Below are 22717 nucleotides of genomic sequence, written 5' to 3'. Positions count from 1 at the left end.
CATGTGTTCTGGGCACATTTGTACTCTTATAATTGTTGTCGGTCTTTTTTTGCCACTGGGGCCATGGTGAAAGGTGTTTTCCACAATTTCATCTGTACTTTCATCAGTGCATCATGCATTGACACTGCTTTATACTGATTTGGTGGCTGGATGAATTGGATAACACCTTGTAATTCTTTAGTTTCCTTAGCTTCCTCTTCCAGATTAAATGGTATTGCTTCAGGCATCCTTTTAAGAAGTTGGGGTACATTGTGTCTTTTGGTGGTGTTGAACTCTGTAGTTGTTCTGGTGAGGAGACAGATGGTAGGTCTGGCAATGATATACTGGGATCTGATTTAATTTGTAAGGATTCATAGATACTTTGTGAATTATCACATATTGGAACACAAAACAGTTCTTCTCAGTTTTGTGTTCCAAATGAGGATACATTCTCTTCTCAAAAAGTCTTGACTGGAGATGTTCTCTTAATCTTTCTAACATAGGCCTTGGAGATGAAGTTTCTCTTTCTGGCATTTCTTTCATATATGTTTATATGAAGTCTGCCCATAGACTTTGTATGAAAGTGTGACATTGTGATATCTTTATTTATGATATCTCTTGTTTCTGTCTCTGGCTCTAATATTGGAGGCAATGACATTCTACTTGGTGTTCTGCTATTTTCTATACCTCTTCTCTTTTTTAGTGTTATCTGATTTGTTTCAATATAGCCAGTTAGGTTTTTAAGTTATCCAGCCATTTAACTGGATATCTTCAAAGACATCCAGCTAAGTAGCATTGGAAAAAACCCCTCAAAAAACTATAGGCGATTCTCACCCTTCTCTCCTGTAAGTTTAATATTTGGCCTATCGGGTCTTGCAATCCCCTAAAATAAAATAAAAACATAGCAGGTTGCAGGTCCCCTCCCCCACCCCTTTCCAGTTTCTCTATTTTATTCAGCTGCCCCACGACCCTCCCATCCTCATTTTCCATATACCGGGCCACATACCCCACCTAGATTTCTAAATAAAAACAAAAACCTGCCAGGAGCAAGGTAGAACTTACCCACTGCTGCTCCCCTTCTGTCATGAGCAGCATAAACTACCATACGGGCCGATGCAGTAAAGTGCGCTCAGGCTGAGCGCACTGTTAGCCCCCGTTTGACCGCGCGTTTTCGATGCGCTATTTTTACCCCTTATACAGTAAGGGGTAATAGCGTGTGGAAAACACGCTGCCAAACCCCACCCCAGAAACCAATAGCGCCCGCAACATGCAAATGCATGTTGATGGCCCTATTAGTCATTCCCGCGCGATACAAAAAGTAAAATGTGCAGCCAAGTCGCACATTTTACTTTCAGAAAAATTTCGGCCGACACGGGAAAGTGTACAGTAAAGCAGAAAAAACTGCTTTTCTGTACACCCTCTGACTTAATATCATAGCAATATTAAGTCAGAAGCCCCCCTCCCCCCCCAAAAAAATTGCCTAATAAAAAAAAAAAAAATCTGCCCATGGCCCGCAAGTCGGCTCAATTTTGCCAGCATCTGTTTTCCGAACCCGTGGCTATCAGTGGGTTCGAGAACAGACGCTGGTAAAATTGAGCGTCGGCTGTAAAACCCGCTGACAGCTGCCGCTTCTGTCAAAAAGGAGGCGCTAGGGACCCGCTAGTGTCCCTAGCACCTCCTTTTACCGCGGGCCCTAATTTGCATAGGCGCCCATACTGAATCGCGCGCCCAGGACACTGGCCTGTGCGCGCATTGAGAGAGCGGGTGCTCGCCAGCTCTCCCGCGACTTTTACTGTATTGGCCCAATAGTTAAGGCTTCTAAGCCCGCATACCTAACAGCAGCATCTTGTCTCATCTGAGTCAGAGGGTCTGGAGGCATTGAAATCACTGCCAGTCCATCATAGTCTGCAACTTTAAGGAAGCTAACTTGGAATAGGAAATATTACAGCCCATTGGCTAGACGTGTACAAGTTTGAGGCCATCAAAGTCTTTGTTTACTTTTGTCTGGTAATTATTTATCCCCCACCTCCTCTGAGCCCTTTCAAAGTTCAGGAATGCCTAGTGGAAGTCTATTTACGTAATTGCTCTTCAGTAGACTGACACTTGTATAGTTACCTTATTTACAGCGAGAAAGCGAGTCAGCGAAGAGACAGGAGATGCAGCATGTTGCCAGAAGGCTTTTGTGGTCGCCATGAAAATTCACATGACAGAGAAATGGGTGAGGGTTGTAGGAGGCTAGCCACAATTCCTACCCATGTTAATCTTAGGCGCCCCCTCTCCAAGAAACATGAATTCAGTTCTGGCTACGCCCTGCCTCAACTGCTAGGGACCGCCCCGTAACTAATTACAGACCATGCATGAAATTTCTTGCCTCGTTTCCTTTGTAAAATAATCACTTACAAAATAAACCTCATATACTCTGCAAGTAACAAACCAGCTGAAGTCTTTGGTTTAACTACAACACTATATCCAGTCCTCGGCCTTGACGTAGGTTACAAACGCTGCCGCCGCAAAATCCGCCAGCTTCGCTCCACCCCCTCGGCGCTCTGATTGGCTCGGAAGCAGCTTTGGTGCCCTTTGTGGTGATGGGTGGAGGGCTCCTTGGCCATTTGGGCCGGACAGCTCGCGTTCTGCTCCTTCCGCTGCCAGGGGGTTGGCTGTGACGGGGCGCTGGTGGTGCGGATTGGTGATTGAGGGAAAGAAGGTGAAGATGACGCCAGGGCTCAGCGGAAAGTGGGGCGGTGCTCGAGCGTAGATGCTGAGGGTGCATAGCTACTGTGGTACTTTCTGGTGGCGCGGAGGACTCGGGAGTGGTAATAATAAATCACTTCCGGATCAACGGCGGAACGGGTAGGGAGCGTGCACGTGGACTGTCCGGCATTTTAAGCGGAAGGGTATGAGTAGCTTCTTAGGCAGATAAAGATGAAATAGTCATTAGTTATAGTGCCTTAGGTGGACGACTTTGGGGATTCCCTCATAAATGAAAGGATGTAAGGGTTTGAAAATGTTCCCGCTGTAGTACATACGCGGTGTGTGTTCTCTCCAGGTTGGAAAAGCGTACACAAAACTTCCATTTTACATTCTGTGCCTGTGCCTGCCCAGTCCTTAGACTTTTCTCTTCGCCCCGATCAAAATCCATCATCCTGACTCCTCTGCAACACTCCCATTTGGTTTTATCCCATGGCAACTCATTCTCTCAGCAGAATAGATTGACAGCCTCTGTTCTCTCCCTCCACCGCCTCTCCTCTGATTTTGTCTTTTTCTCTCTCTTTGGCGCGCTTTTCTTTGAGTCGCAGGCTGGCAGTATAGATGTTTGGTTGTTTGGCAACTGAAATTATCACTATTGCCTTTGCTTCCAGTTCTCGCCATCACTTTGCTACACTCGGTTCCCTCCTCAAACTTCCCTTGCCCAGCCCCCTTCACTCAGTCCAGACTATGGCTGACTATTTCCATGGCAAGGTTTTCAAAATTAGTCTCCACTAGGTTACCCTCTTCCATGCTCTCCCCACTACTTTCTTCTGCCCTTTTCCTGGCCTGCCACCTTTTCCTCTTGTCCGAAATCACAGTGGAGGAAATTGCCCAGCTTCTCTCCTTCAAACTGTCTACCTGTACCTCTAACTTTTCCAACCAGCTCCTCAGCTCTATCTCCCTCTGTGTCACATTTTCCACTGCCTACTACCTTTAAACATGCTGTGATCATGGCACTCCTCAGATCCCTCGCTGGACCCCAGGCCTGGGATTAGGCATAGGCAGCTATCTCTGGTGCCAAATGTTTATAGGTGCTGGAGTGTCGTTGCCACTGCTATGCCTAAAGTGGAATTTGTTGCTGCTGCCGTGCCTCTTCTTCCTCTAGTGGTGTCGGATGATGAAGAAAAAAATCAGTGCAAAGCTTTCAGCATCCCTGGTGGCCTGACTGACCTATGGTACCCCATCTCCTCCTCCTGCATGGGCATCCTGTTAACATGGAAATCTGTGCGAGGGATGCCGCAGGGTCAGTCAGCAGGCCAGGGCTGCTGAAGGCTCTGTGCTGAATTTTTCTTCATCTTCAGGCAGTGTGACAGCAGTGGTGCCTTGACTTAGGTGAGAAGGGAGGTGGATTTGGGCAGGAAGGATTTTTTTTACCATCCCCCTTCCCTCCCTAGGGAGGAGGGGGAGGATAACTAACTTTCCCTGACTGCCTATTAGTGCATGCCATGCTGGACCTTATCTGATCTACTAATTATGTCCCATATCCCTCCTCCCTTTTGCTTCCAAACTACTTGAACATGTTCACCACTGCTGTCTTGACTTTCTTTCATCTCAAGCCATTCTCGATCCACTCCAGTCTGGTTTTTGCCTTCTACATTCCACATAAATAGCTCTTGCTGAAGTTTCCAATGATCAGTTTATGGCTAAAACCAAAGATCTTTACTATATCCGTATCCTACTTGACCTGTCTTCTGCTTTTGATACTTTTGATCACCTTAATACTCTGTCTGCACTTGGATTTTGGGACTCCATCTTGCCTTGGTTCTCGTCTTATCTCTCATTACACTTTTAGTATGTCTTCTGGTATATCCTCCTCTACTGCCACTCCAGTATCAATTGGTGTGCCTAAGGATTCGGCCCTTTTCTCTTCTCCATATTAATTCACTTCTTGCTTTGATTTCTCATGGATTTCAATACCATCTTTATGCTGATAACTTCCAGATTTACTTTTCTGCACCAGAAAGTTCATCAGGAATCTAGTCACAAATCTCAGCCTGCTTGTCTCACATTGCTGCCCGGATGTCCCATCATCTCTTTAATCTCAACATGGCCAAAACAGAGTTCCTTATCTTCTCCTCCCACCCCCAAGCCCACTTCTCCTCTTCCTCCTTTCTCTTATTCTGTGATCCAGTCCCTTCAGCCTGTAACCTTGGAGCCATTTTCAACTCCTTTCCTCTCCAAGCCACTGCTAAAATATTTCTCTGAAACATCACCAAAATCCATCCCTTATTTATTTAATGTATTTATTTAAAATTCTTATATACCGCACAATGGGTAGGGGTCTATCCGTCTAGGCGGTTTACATATTTGCACATACACAAATAGTAATACATATTAACAAACAGTTCATAAATTCATATACAAACATGTTAAAATTCATAAAATAGAAACTACTAGAACCTTTATCCAGTTTCTCATCACCTCCTGCTTAGACTACTGTAACCTGCTCCTCACAGGTCTCCCAAGGAGCCATCTCTCTCCACTACAGTCTATGCAACATTCTTTTTCCAAAAGAGGTTAGGACTTTTCAGCTTGGAGAAGAGACGGCTGAGGGGGGATATGATAGAGATGTTTAAAATCATGAGAGGTCTAGAACGGGTAGATGTGAATCGGTTATTTACTCTTTCGGATAATAGACTAAGGGGCACTCCATGAAGTTAGTTAGCATGGGTCACATTTAAAACTAATCTGAGAGAGCTCGGGCGCGTAGCCTTGCGCTGAATGACTGAGTGGGGACTGCTATCTTTTACTCGGCCGTGCCTGCGGATCCAGGCAGTCTGCTCGACCACTCCGTCTGTCTTCAATATTGTGGACTATAAAGGATTACAGGGGGGGGATGGGTTGGGGGGGGGAATGGGGGGGGGGGGGGTTCTTGTCTGTGGGGGGGAGAAAAGTTGTATCTGTTTGTTGGTTTGACTAACCTTGGGAGGGCTCAGGACACACCCTCTTTGTTCTGTATTTTTTTTGCAAAACCAATAAAAATTGTTAAACATAAAAAAACTAATCTGAGAGAGTTCTTTTTCACTCAACACACAATTAAACTCTGGAGTTTGCCGCCAGAGGATGTGGTTAGTGCAGTTAGTATAGCTGTGTTTAAAAAAGGATTGGATAAGTTCTTGGAGGAGAAGTCCATTACCTGCTATTAATTAAGTTGACTTAGAAAATAGCCACTGCTATTACTAGCAACTGTAACATGGAATAGACTTGGTTTTTGGGTACTTGCCAGGTTCTTATGGCCTGGATTGGCCACTGTTGGAAACAGGATGCTAGTGTTTGGATAATTGCCAGGTTCTTGTGGCCTGGTTTCGTCTCTGTTGGATACAGGATGCTTGGCTTGATGGACCCTTGGTCTGACCCAGTATGACATGTTCTTAAAGTCGCTACACTCAGTATAACCCCTCTTCTCAAGTCACTACATTGGCTCCCTATCTGTTTCCACATACAATTCAAGTTCCTCTTACTTATAAGAGTATCTGCAGCTTATAGAACCTCTCCTTCCTTATCTCTCACCCCTCCTCCTGCACTCCCCTCTTCAGATAAGTCACTTCTGTCAGACAAACTAGTCTTGGGTATCCCTAGCCCCTGCTTAATCAGGCTAAATGAGTCTCAAAAGATGTTTGCGATAATGGCTCCAGCACTGTGGAATAATTTACCGGAGGCATTGAGGAAAGAAACGTGTAAAATCTTTTAGGAAAACTCAAGCATTTATTTTTACTAAGGCTTCAGTTGATGTAAATGGTTTTGTTTTTTGTTTTTTAATTTAAGAACATAAGAAATTGCCATGCTGGGTCAGACCAAGGGTCCATCAAGCCCAGCATCCTGTATCCAACAGAGACCAAACCAGGCCACAAGAACCTGGCAATTATCCAAACACTAAGAAGATCCCATGTTACTGATGCAATTAATAGCAGTGGCTATTCCCTAAGTAAACTTGATTAATAGCCGTTAATGGACTTCTCCTCCAAGAACTTATCCAAACCTTTTTTGAACCCAGCTACACTAACTGCACTAACCACATCCTCTGGCAACAAATTCCAGAGCTTTATTGTGCGTTGAGTGAAAAAGAATTTTCTCTGATTAGTCTTAAATGTGCTACTTGCTAACTTCATGGAATGCCCCCTAGTCCTTCTATTATTCGAAAGTGTAAATAACCGAGTCACATCTACTCGTTCAAGACCTCTCATGATCTTAACGACCTCTATCATATCCCCCCTCAGCTGTCTCTTCTCCAAGCTGAACAACCCTAATCTCTTCAGCCTTTCCTCATAGGGGAGCTGTTCCATCCCCTTTATCATTTTCGTTTCCCTTCTCTGTACCTTTTCCATCGCAACTATATCTTTTTTGAGATGCGGCGACCAGAATTGTACACAATATTCAAGGTGTGGTCTCACCATAGAGCGATACAGAGGCATTATGACATTTTCCATTTTATTAACCATTCCCTTCCTAATAATTCCTAACATACTGTTTGCTTTTTTGACTGCTGCAGCTCACTGAGCTGACTATTTTAAAGTATTATCCACTATGATGCCTAGATCCTTTTCCTGGGTGCTAGCTCCTAATATGGAACCTAACCGTGTAACTACAGCAAGGGTTATTTTTCCCTATATGCATCACCTTGCACTTGACCACATTAAATTTCATCTGCCATTTGGATGCCCAATCTTCCAGTCTTGCAAGGTCCTCCTGTAATGTATCACAGTCTGCTTGTGATTTAACTACTCTGAATAATTTTGTGTCATCTGCAAATTTGATAACGTCACTCGTCGTTCCTTTCCAGATCATTTATATATATATATATTGAAAAGCACTGGTCCCTGGCTTAATATATATTCAGTGCAGTTTATACCTTTTATTACTTTTTAAGGTGTTCTTACCATCTTTTATAGTTTTTAATTTATTTTTTCTTTTAGCTCAGAATACACTGACGTTTACAAAACCGAGAGATTCAAGATGACAGAAGTAATAAACCTCAGGTTGTATGCAGTTATTAAATCAATTACCTTTCTTCACCATATAACATTACCTCCAAAGCAAAGTAAGACCTCATAATAGGCTCTACCAGCAGATGATCACTTTCATAGCCTTCTCAATAATCATTGGTCCGGGGTAATTTTTGATGCAGTTTTTTAGTTTGCAGATAAGAACAATACTTATCTTGCAGTGCTGAGCAGTTCTTGTGAATCCCATTGTGCAAAGAATAGGAACCCTGACACGAGTTCGTGTTTCGATATAAGATCCGCGTCGGGGAGATTTATTTGTTCTCTTTCAACTTATATTAGTCTTACACAGAAACCGGCATTTGTGCCAGTCTAGGTGCCAAAAGATTTCTTTACCCAATAATATTACAGTGAGGTCTTGTTTATAGTGATTTTGCTTTGGAGGTAATACCATATGCTTGAGAAAAGCAATTGATATAAAAATTGCATACAACCTGAGGTTTATTTCTGTTGCTTTGCTTTTAACCTTTGATATTAGTTTTTGTACTGTATTTAAGTTTTATTAGAAATGTTCCTCTGTAAGGATCTTGAATTTAGCGGGGTAAAAATGTTTAAAATAAATCAATACCCTTCTCCTTTACTACCAATTCCCGATTCTGTGCTTTCCACTTGGCTGCACTGTCTGCCTGGTGGAATTGGTTTCCTGAGCTAATGAGTCATGCTTTCTTGCCTTATTCAAATCCTGTTGAAAAACCCACCTTTTTGAGGCTGCATTGAGATCTTAACCTCGATTTATCCTCCTTTATAGCCTAATTAATTTTTAACCATTTTCTTAATAAAATAAATTCCCAAATTCTCTTTTGCCCTGTATGTTTGTCTTGATTTGATTGTCAGCTCTACTGAGAACAGACATCTAGCAGCATTATAGAAGTGTTTAAATAGTAGCGTGTGACAAATGGAAACTGGATTTTATTTTATAAGATAGTGCCTTAGGTGCAAGAATATAGGGACTTGAAGAGCACCTCAGGAACTTTAATTATGAATGCTTGAGGTGGAAGGATAAGGGGACTTTAATATTAAATAGGATCTTACGATGAAGGCTATGGGATTTTTAATAATGAAGTGTGGTAGGTGACAGGGTCTTTAATGACAAATAGTACCTCAGGTGGAAGGTTATGAGATCTTAATCATAAGTAGTCCAGTTTTCTGCTGCAACTTTTTCAAAATTCTGCAGTTGTGGCTAATTTGCATAATTTAGCATTAAGTTTCACATCTTTCGGTATCCAAAAAGTTCAGTTTTTTTGAAAACATTTCACATTGTTTTAAAACAATATTTAAGCTATATACAAATACAAAATTAATCACACAAAAATTCAATTATTTATCAAATCAAGACATAAGATACAAACTTTTAACTGTGCATTGTCAGTTTTGGTTTGGAGTGAAAATCAGTGCAACTGTCCTTTTTTATGTTTTCTTCCGAATGTCCTCTTCCTGAGTACAAGAGTTCACGCTGAGCACCTTGGTGCAAAAAGATACAGGGACTTGACTAATGAATATCATTTGAACAAAAAGGTTTTGGGATTTGTTTTGTAACGAATCATGCCCAAGTGTACAGGGGATACTGTGACTTGGGACTTTTTGGCAAAAGTAGAACAGCACTTTAACTTTGCGGTAAAAGAGGAGCACTTTACTTTTGGAACAATAAATATTTGAAGAATATTGCATCTTCCTGTTCAAACCCAGCTCAGTCCAGACAAGTGGGGTTTGCATCCCTACCAGCAGATGGAGGCAGAGAATAAAAACGTTTCAGGCACTGCTACATAACTGAGAGTGCCACCTGCAGTCCCTCAGTATTTCTCTGGGGAAAAAAAGAGAGAGACAGACCAGAAAGAAGATTAGAAGAGACCGCTCCCTGGGACCTTCGTGAGCCAACCCTCAGGTTGAGCTGGGAGAGCAGGGGGTTGGCAATCCCTGATTGGCTTTAGCTCGCAGCATCCATAGGTCTGAAAACTAGGAGTCCTGGTTCCCTCTTTCCGCCTGAGGTCTTCTTCCTGGAGTCTTCAGCTAGCAGCAGGGAAGTATACTTTCTTCTGTCTGGGGTTTTCTTTTTTTTTTCCCTTGGTTGCAGCTGTGGGACCATTTAGATGTGCAGGCGCCAGAGGAGGCAAATTTTGGTGAGTATTCTTTGGTTCCTTTGTTGGATGTGAGGACTCCAGTTCCCTGTATGTACCCGGATCAGTCCAGACTGTGGGTTATGCCTCCTTTCCAGCAGATGGAGACAGAGAAAAACTCGAAGGGCACCCTATCTTAACCTGGCGTGCCACCTGTATCCCTTCAGTATTTCTCTGTCTCCAGCAGATGGAGGTGGTGCAAACCCTGCAGTATTGCCCTGATCTTAGGGTTGGGACTATATCCCTTCAACACCAAAGAAAATTGAACAAAAATTGAGAAATCCTCCCATGGGGTTAGGCAGGTTCTAGTAAACCATCCCCCTGGTAGAAGGCTGAGGAGCTGGGGTTGGTTACCGCGTGGGGCTCCTGGAAGGTAAGGCACAGGAGAGGATTACTGGTGGTCCGGTCCCTCTTCTCCGCTCGCTGCTCTGAGTTTTTCGGTTCCTTTGTTGGATGTGAGGACTCCAGTTCAGGGGGCCCCAAACCCTGAGTTCTTTGTTTGCCCTAGGAAGGGAAGACTTGTGGTTGAATTTCAGGGTATGCCTCTACATAGGTTTGGGTACAGATCAATACTGAGGGGACTGCAGGTGGTTATGTAGCAGTGCCTGAAAAGTTTTTATTCTCTGCCTCCATCTGCTGGTAGGGATATAAAACCCAGTTGTCTGGACTGATCTATGGTATTCCATGAAAGAAAATTTAGCAGGTAAGAACCAATTTTCCTTTTTTTTTTACCAAATTGAATAACGCAGCACTGCATCAGGATACAGAGCATCTCTTCCTATAGCTATAAAAGCACTTCCTTGGGTATTCTTTGATTGCTTTGTTTTAGGAAGGTATCATGTGGCGTGAGGTAGGCTCAGCGCTGCGCGGAACAGCACGCATTGGGCAGGCGGAGATGCCAGGCGAGCTTGTGCAATTGGTGGCCCGCAGCTCTGCTCTGGAACCTGGACTGAAGTTTGTGCAAGGGGCGATTCGGCAGCACAGCAGTTTGCTGCTGGCAAACTATAAGGTAACTTCCTGATCTTCGGATGCTTGTTACTAAAGATAGGAGAGACAATCTGAGCCAATCCTGGTTTTACCCCCAACTGTGCTTGGAGATGCGGTTCTGCTTTTTCTTAGGGAAATCAGGATAAGATGCATGCATTTAGGTAAAAACCAGGACTAGCTCAGTCTGCCCCCAATATGGAGCTGTATTCAGTGCTACAAGATTGTTTATGCTCTTCATGCCAAAATCTGTCACTCGGGCACCCAAGGTGCTGGTCTACAAAATGTGTGACATCCAGGATTTTTATAGATTCAGATTTCAGAATAGTCTTTTTCACCTTTCTGTGGTAGATCAAAGGAGTACCAGCTGTAATTGAGTACTACCAATGCTTCAGTGTATTTGGAAAGCATTTTGGAAAATATCCTTGCTAAAGCAAATGTTCTATAACTACAAACATGCAGGATGTTTCCCTTTCAACTTTCAGGCAGTCCATTCCAATCGAAGTGGGACTATGAAAAATGGAACCCATGTTCTAGCAATGCTATTGCATTTAATTTATTTTAAAGATAGGAGATGAGGGCGAGGGTTAAGAGAGAAGAGGATACTCAAAATGGGGGGGGTTCTAAGACAGGGGTGTGGATGTTGGGGATGGGAGAGGTAAGGGAGAGGAGCAAGGATGCTGGAGGGGGGCGGGGTTATAAGAGGCAGAGGGTGGATGCTAAGGAGGTGGGAGAGACCTGACTCCTCCCTACTGCTCACGTATAGAGAAGCTTATGTGCACCTGACATCTGCTAATCCACATGAAGCATTTGGGAGTGGGGATCATGTAAGGGGGCACCATTTGTACTAAAGCTGGCCCTGGCTAGATTCAGAATTAAATCAGGTTCTCCCTGTTGTAACCAGACTGCCACACAGCCATCCTAGAATTGTTACATTGGACTAGTTGTCTTTCAAATCCTTCTGTGCAGGATTTTTTTGGGACACCTTGAAGTCTTTTTTTTTTTCTTGGATATATTTTAGAGAATGGCTCGAGATTGTTCCCAGGCAGTGGACGGAGATGAATCTCACTGGGGTATGAGATTGGAATGGTCTCCAAAGATATCTCTGCTTGAAGAAGCTGCTTCCGGAGAGCCAAAATCTTCCTCCTGTTCGGGGCCTGACACTTCCGGCGGAAGGAAACCTGATGCAGGGCAACGTTGGCCAGCGGGGTACTGTGTTTGGAATCGGATTAGCTGCTGCAGTGACGTGGGGCGTGCCAGATCCTTCCACCAGGATACTGTTGTGCGAGGGCTTACTGACGAGGAAATGAAGAAAGCCCGGGAAAGCAAGGAAACAACGGAGAACGAAAGCCAGAGCAAGCCTCCCAGGCAAAAGGTAAGGCTGCAGCAGCCTGCACATTATAGCACAGAAGAAGTAGCTTCGCTAGTTAAGTTGCTGGCCTGAGTGCTGGACAGAGCTCAGGATCTATTCTTTTACCAGCTGATAACATTGGACTGGAGGGCGATGATTCACAGACAAAATTGTTCCACTAATGAATCCCCTTCCCTTTCAAACTTCTGCCTCCTGCTTAGCTCAGATGGCTGGCACTGTTCACGTATGAAAACGATGTCGGGTAACTAGGCAGAGCCCTAGCTTTGTAATGTAACTAACAGGTGGCAAGATGCTGACATTTTACAGGCTAGTCGTATCAGCATTTCATGGGTCACATCTCACTTTCCTGAAGCCAGTCCTTGTGCCCACAGTTCTGCTTTTGTGCTCTCGGATCCCCTTCCTGGCCCTTCAAATGTCAAGTTCCCAAGTTTAAAAAAAAAAAAAAAAAAATCCTTGCCTTTTAATTTTCCATCTGGAATCCCGGGTCTCTTCCCTTGCTTCTGGTCTAGAGGCTTGCCCGGTAGCTCTCTGTCGTCTTTGGATTTGCTGTCCTGCCATTCTTAGACAGGACATAAGAGTTCTTAAAAATCAGTCTGCACAGGACCAGGACCAGGACTAGCCCAGCCTGTTCGTGATGGGCTGGGTCAGGTGAGAGATCGAAGTCCTGAACTGGGATCAGCCTGTCTCCTCGTGGCTTGAAACTACCTGGTTACCTTACTTCAGGTTTCAGGAATTCTGTTTTTTTTTTGGGGGGGGGGTTTGTAATATGCATTTTCCTCCTGATTTTGCAGCTGAATGAAAGGTCACGAGAAAGGAAAGTCCCTGCCTCTCGAATCAGTCGTCTTGCCAACTTTGGAGGTAAAAACATAAATACATCTGTTCAAACCATAATTTAATTTTGGGCTTAGGAATGCCTAGCTGCATGGAATCAGTCACTTGGCTGAGAAGTTCTTTTAAGGGGATGTAGTCATCCCAGCTCGAGAGGGCAGTAATGTGAGGCGCAGTCCATAGGATATAGCATCGCAAATGAATTTTTTTTTAAAGAATTGGCCTTAAAGCCAAAATAATTTGGCAAGTGACCCAATTTGGGCAATAGAGCTCTCTGCTGCTGGTGCCTCCCTCTCATGGTCTGTATTCTCCATTTGCAATGTATACAGAGATTTGGGGATGACAGCAGGCCATCTGGAAGTTTCCTGCTGCCTCACATGCCAGCTGTTTTTCTTTCCCAGCTGCGATAGTGTCCCTGGAAGGTACTCAGTGAGCGCCGCTTGCTTCTATACCTTGACCTATTGCCGACAAGAGGAATGCGTTCACTGTCTTTGCTGGTCCCCATGGTGGGACGATAAGACTCGGGGGTGGGGGGCAGAGATGGATTTTATTGGATTGTTTTCCAATTTGGAGTTGCCTCCTAGGAAAATGATCCAGGCATCATAGTTGATAGTACTTTGAAATCCTCGGTCAGTGTGCGATGCTGGTCAAAAAAGCAAACAGAATGTTAGGAATGATTAGGAAAGGAATGGAGAATAAAAGGGAGAATGTCATAATACCTTTTGTATCGCTTAATAGTGAAACCGCACCTAGAGTACTGTGCAATTCTGCTTGCCGCATTTCAAAAAAAGATACAATTGCGTTGGAAAAGGTACAGAGGAGAGTGGCCAAAATGATAAAGGGTATGGAACGATTCCCCTATGAGGAAATGAAAAAGAGGTTAGGGCTGTTCAGTTTAGAGTAGAGACAGCTGAGGTGGGATATAATCAAGGTCTATAAAATCATGAGTAGAACAGATAAATGTAAATCGGTTATTTACTCTTTCAAAAAATATAGAGGTCCTTATTCGAATGTATTTAGCCAGATTTGGATATTTATCTGACCAAATTCTAGCCGTAACTGGGAGTAGCTGAGTTAGCCAGCTAAGTTATCCTGCTAACTCCGATATTCAAAGTTAACCAGCTAACTTAGCCAGCTAAGTCTAGTCGGGCCAAAGAGCTGTCATAAAGTTAGCAGGCTATCTTAAAGATAGCCAGTTATATTCAATAGTGTGGCTGCACTATTGAACATACCTCCAAAGTTAGCCAGATAAGTCTTGCTATCCGGACAATGATGGAATATGGACCTCCATGAAGTTAGTAAACAGCACGTTTAAAACAAAGTGGAGAAATTTCTTTTTCACTCTATGCACAATTAAGCTCTGGAATTCATTGGTTAAGGCAATTAGGATAGCTGGGTTTAAAAAAGGTCCATAAACTATCATTAACCAAGTAGACTTGGGGAATAGACACTATTGGTGCATGTTAGCAACATGGAATCTGTTTACGATATGGGATCCTGCCAATTACTTGTGACCTGGATTGGCCACAGTTGGAAACAGGATACTGGGTTTGATGAACCCTCGGTCTGACCCAGTATGGCAGTCCTTATGATGTTATGAGCTAGGGCTGATTTTATAGGGTTATTTACTTTCCAGGTCTGGCAGTAAGTCTGGGACTTGGCACCTTAACAGAAATGGCACGAAAATCTCTGAATAGTGAGAAGCCGAAAGGTAAGAACAAGATAATTTTTATTATTTTTAGAGTGCTACTATTGCACTTTACAGTCACAGAGCAGTGGTTAGGTCTTTTATAAATGGTGAGGTAGGGAGTAGCTGTCAATCCACCAAACGTTAAAGAGTATCCCAACCTTCTATGCACAGATACTCGTTCCATCCTGGACTCCAAGCCCTTCCTGTCAGAGGCTAATGCTGAAAAGATTGTGAACACACTCTGCCGGGTGCGAGGGGCAGCGCTGAAAATAGGACAAATGCTGAGTATTCAAGGTACAAGGAATCCTGTCGGATATTGGTGTGGCATACATGGGATCTACTGTAGATAGTAGTGTGGCCTTGCTTAACAGTGTAATACACACAAAGTCTGATAGTGTGGCCTTCCTGGACCGTATAAAATATGGGGGCTACTCTATGATAGCAATGAGGCCTTGCCAGACCACATGTCATGCATGGGGCTACCATCTGCTAGCAGTGAGGCCTTAACTGTGGCTCTGCCTTTCTCCATGGTTCCATGGGGGTCAGACAGCCTCTTGTATCATTCCCAAACCCCATCTCTCTCTCTCTCTCTGTGTCTGCAGATAACAGCCTTATCAGCCCTCAGCTGCAGAGGATCTTCGAGCGGGTTAGACAGAGCGCAGATTTTATGCCCACATGGCAAATGACTGTGAGTGAAATTCTGGGTAGTGTAATCACATAAACAACTCTCCATGCCTTAGAAGTATTGGACTGCTAACACATAGCAGTACCAGCCTGGGGTCTGCTGGTGTTTAATGATTGTTGTTTCCTGGCTGGAGTGTCTCTTGCATGCTGCATCTCTCACATACCTCACTCTGGTGTTTTAGGAAGTACTGGTGGAGGAGCTGGGCCCAGAATGGCAGAGTAAGCTGGCTTCCTTCGAGAGTCGGCCCTTCGCGGCTGCTTCCATTGGGCAGGTGCACCTGGGGGTGCTGAATGATGGCACAGAGGTGGCGATGAAGATCCAGGTGAGTTACCCACAATTTGACATTTCACTGCTGCATGGTCATTGTGGTTGGAGTTATGCTGGGGCTTGAAGTTCTCGTCCATCTCTCTCAAAGTGAAGTCATTGGCCAAGATTTTCTTACAAGTCCCATGCCAGCCTAGTTTATCTACTCCCCTTGGTTGTCTGACCTGCTTGTTTTCCTGTGTCTAATCTCTCTATAAATAGCTGTTCTGGGGTTTTCTCCCCATCCTCTGCTGTTCATGGCCTGGGTTTGAAGCTTTCCAGATCACCACTGGTAAGAACTCTTTCGTTCTTTCTTGTGTGGCAGTATCCAGGCATCTCTGAAAGCATCAACAGTGACATTGACAACTTGCTCTCACTACTGAAGATGAATTTGGTGTTTCCAGAAGGTAAGAAATCTGTAAGGCCGCAGGCTCTCTCACTGTAGGTGAAGTTTGTAGGAAATGCCTTGTGTGTCTCTCTCAAAGCTTTCCTGGTTACAGTTTTTATGAAGGTTCTGTGTCTGGGTTGCAGTTTTCATAAGAGGTGCTATCCAAAGCCAAGTTCCCTGTACGTACCCGATCAGTCCAGACCGCTGAGATTATGCCTCCCTTCCAGCAGATGGAGTTGGAGAATCAAACTGAAAAGCACCCCTCTTAACCGGTGAGCCACCTGCGATCCCTTCAGTATTTCTCTGACTCCAGCAGATAAGGGTGGCAGAACCTGCGGTCCTGATCCTGTAAAAAAAAAAAAATAAAAAAAAATTAAAAGATTTCTATTCAGGAATTGGAAAGTGAGGGGTTCTTGAGCCCCTCGTTGCCTATGGCTAGTTCAATATAAAGAAAAAATAAATAAATAACAGGAGTGCAAGTCCTCCCAAGGGGTTATAACTGGTTCCCCTTGGTGGTAGGCACGGCTGGGTTTTCCCGAAAGCCTAATTGCCCGGAGTTTTCTTCCTTTCACCCGGTGAATGGGGGGATTTACCAGTGGGCCGGTCCCTCCCCCCTTGCTACCCAGAGATGCGACATTCCTCTGGAAGGAGCAGTTTCTGCTTGACTCAGACCCAGGGCTGTTAATTCCCCTGGTTGATTAGGAGTACAACAGAAAACAAAAAAAACCCCCCAAAAAAACAAAGAAAGGTTTACTACTCTGCCGGGTCTCTGGAGGTGATATTTTTCATATAAAGCGACTTACTGTGCCGCGGCTCCCGTTGTCATGCCGCGTGGATTGTGGGGAGCTGGCAGCGCAGCTCTCCCGCGATGGCCTTTGCTCCCGATGCCTTCCCAGGGGAGAGGGGCCGTCGGAACAGCCGCGGGCATGCCAGGGAGCATCTAACACGCGGTCGCATGCTGCAGGGAAGTCCCTGCAAACTTTTAGACTTTGGCCCGCCTCGTTCCCGATCAGTGCGGGAGCGGCGGCCATTTTGGCTACCTTGGACTCAGTGGCAGGGCGGAGCTCAGGAGGAGGAAATTTTCCTCTGCAGCTATCGCTGCCCAGTTTGAGCCCTGTAAGGCCTCAGAAGTCGGGGCATGATTCTCCTCCTCCTCCTTCGGGCCTCCCTCGAGGGGGGCCTTAAAGAGACAGCATCCTTTTTCCTCCCAGTTTGTGCTTCTTTTGCACAAAGCCTATATGGAGGCGGAAGCTGATTTGGATGCACAGACCCCTCCGCCAGCGAAGGTTCCGAGGCCAGCTGAGGACCCGGAGGTCCCCGGGGGGTTACCACTCAGGACATGGTGTCAGCTCTGCGCACCGACCCGCTAGATCTCGCATCCCAGGATCCAGACTCGCCTGAGGACGTGGATAAATTGGCTACGGTAGAAGGCGATGACCCGAGAGTACTCGGTTTGTTCCGCCGGGAGAAGCTGGACCCCTTGATCCCCCAGGTGCTAGAGGAGCTGGATATTCAGGCGCCGCAGGCTGTGGCTGAGCCTGCTTCGGGAGATCCAGTTTTGTCGGGTCTTCGACCTCTCCCCAGGACTTTTCCTTTTCACTCGATGCTCTTACAACTTATGACTCGGGAGTGGGATGCGCCGGAGACTAGTATGTGGGTCACTAGGTGTATGGAGAAGCTTTACTCTCTACCGGAGTCGTCTTTAGAGCTTCTTAAGGATTCCTAAAGTGGATTCGGCCATCTCAGCTATTGCCAAGTGCACCACGAACCCAGTGACCGGAGAGGCTGCGCTTAAATATTCCCAGGATAGGAAGCTGGAAGTTCTTCTTGAGAACTTTCGAGGTTTCCGTGCTCGGCATCAGAGCAGCGGTCTGCAGTAGTCTCATGCAGCGGGTGAGACTCTGATAGGTGCAGCAGTTGCTCACTGCCCAAACACTGCCGCCGGCGAAGGCAGAACAGGCGAATCGGATGGAGGCAGCCGTGGCTTATACCGCAGACGCTTTGTATGATCTCCGTAGTACTTCATCACGCACGATGTCCTCAGCAATGTCGGCCAGGAGGCTCCTTTGACTCTGCAATTGGTCCACTGATATCTCCTCCAAGTCTTAGTTGGGTTCCTTTCCATTCAAAGGCAAGCATTTATTTGGCGAGGATCTCGAGTAACTTGTTAAGTCCCTGGGGGACAATAAGGTGTACAAGCTTCCGGAGTTCAAGCCTCGGCCCTCTAGGTCCTTTGGTTCTTCTCGAGGTCGTTTTCGGGGGCAGTGCCGTTACCGTTCGAGCAGGACTCAGTCTTTTGCTCCCCATCAGCAGTCGACGAAGTCCCAGACTTGGGCTCATTCCTTTCGCAGTCGGCGGCCGGCTCGGGACGGGGTCTTCCAAGGATCCTCCGGCAACAAATCTTCCCAATGAAGGTGCGCCGACCCACTCCTCCATTCCAGGGATAGGAGGGCGTCTCTCTGTTTTTTGAGGAATGGGTCAAGATCACTTCGGATCAGTTGGTCCTAAACATTATAGAATGCGATTATGCTTTGGATTTTGCTCGGCCGCTAAGAGAACTTTTTCTGGTGTCTCCTTGCGGCGCTCAAGCAAAACAACTGGTGGTGAATCGAACTCTGGGTCACTTGAAAGCCCTCGGGGCCATAGTTCCTGGTCCTGCCGGCCGAATGCCGGACAGGCAGATACTCCATATATTTCGTGGTTCCCAAGAAGGAGGGCTCTTTCCGCCCAATATTGTTCACCTCAAAGTGAACAAAGCTTTGCAGATACTTTGTTTCCGCATGGAGACGCTGAGGTCGGTCATTGCGGCCGTCCACAAAGGCGAATTTTTGGCCTTGTTGGATATGAAGGAGGCTTACCTTCATATAGGCATACAGGAAGATCATCAGAGGTTTCTGCTGATCATGATCATGGGCATACACTACCAGATCTGAGCGCTTCCATTCGGGTTAGCGACGGCTCCCTGCGTCTTCACCAAGGTGATGGTGGTGGTGGTGGTGGCAGCTCTCAGGAGAGAGGGGATCTTAGTTCATCTCTACTTGGACGACTGGTTCATTCGAGTGAAGACCGAGGAACTCTGCAAGTTAGCGGTTCATTTGGTCTTGAAGCATCTTTGCTCTCTCGGATGGGTTATCAACTTCCCCAAGAGCCAGTTGGTCCCTTCGCAACTGTAACACTTCCTAGGAGACCGGTTCGACACAGCTATCGGCAAGGTTTTTCTCCGCCATGAGCGAATAGACAAGCTGATGACTCAAATCCAGTATTGTTGGCCTTGCGTGTACCCAAAGTTTGGGACTACTTGCAAGTTCTTGGCTCTATGGCATCTACTCTGGAATTGGTTCCCTGGGCTATCATGCATATGAGACCTTTGCAGAGAGTGCTGCTTTCCCGCTGGGATCCCAAGTCGGAAGAATTCTACTTGCCCTTGCCGCTTCTGGACCCCGCCAGAGCCAGCTTAGCATGGTGGTTAGTTCCACAACATTTGCATCGCGGGATGGACCTGGAGAATCCCCAGTGGGTCATCGTGACAACGGATACCAGCCTCTCAGGTTGGGGGGCTGTGTGTCAGTTGCGGTCGGCGCAAGGTCAATGGACGTGTCGGGAGGCACAGTGGTCCATAAATCGTTTGGAAACCTGAGCGGTCCATCTGTTGTTGCGCGCCTTTCTCCCACTCATTCAAAATCAGTCGGTGAGGATTCTATCTGATAATGCGACGACTGTGACATACATTAATCGCCAAGGGGGCACGAAGAGCCGGCCGGTCGCTGTGGAAGCGGACGAGCTGATGGTCTGGGCGGAGCGCAACCTGGCTCGGTTGGCTGCATCACACATCGCCAGCGTGGACAAACGTGCAGGTGGATTTTCTCAGTCATCAACAGTTAGACCCCGGAGAGTGGGAACTGTCAGAGGAAGCAATGCAGCTGTTGACTCGGCGAAGGGAGGTTCCCCGTCTGGACTTGATGGCAACTCTGCGGAATGCGAAGGTGGCTCACTTCTTCAGTTGCAGGAGGGAGCACGTGGCAGGAGGAGTGGATGCTCTGGTCCTTTCATGGCCCAGTGATGTTCTGCTCTATGTTTTCCCTCCTTGTCCGTTAGTGGGCAAAGTTCTGCGAAGAATAGAGAATCACCCGGGGATGGTCATTCTTGTAACCCTGGAATGGCCGTGGAGGCCGTGGTTCGCAGACCTAGCCAACTTGGCAGTGGACAGTCCCTTGCGTCTCGGTCATCTTCCGAATCTACTTCAGCAGGGTCCCGTATTTTTCGATTAGGCGGATCGCTTCTCTTTAGTGGCTTGGCTTATGAAAGGAGGCAGTTAAGGAAGAAAGGTTACTCTGATTCCGTTATTTCCACCCTCCTAAGGGCACGCAAGACTTCTACCTCGCTCAGTATGTTCGGGTCTGGAAGGTTTTCGATCTATGGTGTAGCGGTTTGAAAGTTTTGCCACAGTGGGCCTCTGTTGTGCAAATTCTCGCCTTCTTACAAGAGGGTTTGAGGAAAGGGTTGGCATACAATTCCCTTCGGGTGCAGGTGGTGGCTCTAGGATCTTTAAGGGGTACGGACGATGGCACGTCCCTTGCGACTCATCCTGATGTGGCACGATTTCTGAAGGGTGCGAACCATCTCAAACCTCCGGTTCATCCAGTTTGTCCTTCTTGGAGTCTGAATCTGGTGCTCCAGGGATTGTGCAGTCTGCCGTTTGAACCTCTAAAGCGAGCTACCTTAAAGGATTTAATGCTCAGGACTGTTTTCCTCGTGGCTATCTGCTCAGCCAGGTGGATATCTGAGATTCAAGCCTTGTCATGTAGAGAACCATTTTTGCGTTTTTTGGAGTCCAGGGTATCTCGTCGAACGGTGCCCTCCTTTCTTGTAAAGGTCGTGTCTGAGTTTCATTTGAATCAGTCAGTGGAGTTGCCAGTCTTTCCGGATTTAGATTGGGACTCCCCTCAGGCTTGCGATTTGAGGAGATTGGAGTCCGGGTTCTTCTTCGGTATTTGGAGATGACTAATGATTTTTGGTTGTCGGACAATCTTTTTGTCTTCTTTGCACACTTTTGCTAGGCATTACCGTTTGGACGTCTGAGCTCTGGAGGTCGATTGTTTTGGCAGCAGTGTGCTCCGAGCGGGACTCTCTGGTTCCCACCCCATTTAGGGCAGCTTGGGTACATCCCAGCGGTCTGGACTGATCCGGGTATATACAGGGAAAGGAAAATTAGTTTCTTACCTTATAATTTTCGTTCCAATAGTACCACAGATCAGTCCAGACGCCCGCCCAGGGTAGTATGTTCTGGAAAGTCCGCTCGGTTGTTGGCTTATGATTTCTGCAGGTTGTATCGAAGAATACGAAGATATTGGCATAAAAGTTTCAAGTTGGCACACCTTCCCTATGCGTAGTTTCATGTTCACAGCGGTGGTTGTTCTAGCCATTGGTTTAAAAGATAAAATAAAATGCAATTAAAGTTTCTTCATTCTGCTTTGTTATTGATTATACTGAAGGGATCGCAGGTGGCACACCAGTTAAGAGGGGTGCTTTTCAGTTTGTTTCTCTGACTCCATCTGCTGGAAGGGAGGCATAATCTCAGCGGTCTGGACTGATCCGTGGTACTACAGGAACGAAAATTATCAGGTAAGAAACTAATTTTCCTTTTTCCTTGTGGCATTCCCAGGGATCCTCATGCCCTACTTTGACATTTCCTGTATCCTCAGGCCTCTTCCCGGATAACAGTATCCAGGTATTGCGAAGAGAGCTGGAATGGGAGTGTGACTACACTCGGGAGGCAGAGTGCGCTCGCAGATTCAGGTAACACCTGCGCTAACTTTGCTTCCGGTAAAGTAGAAGGAAAAAAATGCTTTTGAAGCCCCCTATTCACAGGCTGTTGGGACTGTGCGCACAGAAATAGGGCCTGTGCCCTCTCCTCCTGCACCCTACCTTGGCTTTTCTATAACCTAAGCTTCCTAAACCTATCCTGGGGACCTTGCAGCCTTTGCAATGAATATACATTAGATACATTTGCATAGATTGAAAACACAGTATATACAAATTTATCTCATGAATCATTGTTAACATCCTGAAAACCTGACTGCTGTGGGATCCCTAGGACAGATTTATGAAGCCCTGCTAGAACAGTAACAGAGTGTGACTGTATGCTCACCATTGCCCACTTAATCACTAAAAGCAATGGGAGCAACAGAACTATGCAGCAACAACAACAAAAACTCTTGGGAGATAGCCTTTTTGTGCAATAGTCATGTTATAACAGCAGATAAGGATCAAAATGGTCATAAGAACATAAGAAGTTGCCATACTGGGTCAGATTAAGGGGCCATCAAGCCCAGTATCCTGATTCCAACAGAGGTCAAACCAGGCCACAAGAACCTGGCAAGGACCCAAACACTAAGTAGATCCCATGCTACTGATGCCAGTAATAGCAGAGGCTATTCCCTTAGTCAGCTTGATTAATAGCAGTTAATAAACTTCTCCAAGAACATATCCAAACCTTTTTTAAACCCAGCTACACTAACTGTACTAACCACATCCTTTGGCAACAAACTCCAGAGCTTAATTGTGCATTGAATGAAAGAAATTTCTCTGATTTGTTTTAAATGTGCTACTTGCTAACTTCATGGAGT

The 22717-nt window shown here is 45.9% G+C and overlaps 1 protein-coding gene across 5 annotated transcripts in view; it reads left to right on the top strand.

The window, feature by feature from the left end:
* The first annotated feature begins 2445 nt into the window (after positions 1-2445).
* Positions 2446-22717, top strand: part of COQ8B (coenzyme Q8B) — a 37860-nt gene continuing 17588 nt past the window's right edge. For 2 of the 5 annotated variants that reach the window (XM_029620100.1, XM_029620096.1), the window contains exons 1-10: positions 2690-2829; positions 10671-10850; positions 11847-12200; positions 12989-13055; positions 14662-14736; positions 14887-15009; positions 15318-15403; positions 15582-15722; positions 16029-16110; positions 21794-21887. In XM_029620100.1, the coding sequence (XP_029475960.1) occupies positions 10680-10850; positions 11847-12200; positions 12989-13055; positions 14662-14736; positions 14887-15009; positions 15318-15403; positions 15582-15722; positions 16029-16110; positions 21794-21887 (1193 nt within the window). In that variant the 5' untranslated portion in view covers positions 2690-2829; positions 10671-10679. The other 3 variants (XM_029620099.1, XM_029620098.1, XM_029620097.1) reach the window with 3 other exon arrangements.

Source organism: Rhinatrema bivittatum, chromosome 11 (genome assembly GCF_901001135.1).
Source record: "Rhinatrema bivittatum chromosome 11, aRhiBiv1.1, whole genome shotgun sequence".
NCBI classification, from domain to species: Eukaryota; Metazoa; Chordata; class Amphibia; order Gymnophiona; family Rhinatrematidae; genus Rhinatrema; species Rhinatrema bivittatum.
This window is presented reverse-complemented; position numbering and strand designations above follow the sequence as displayed.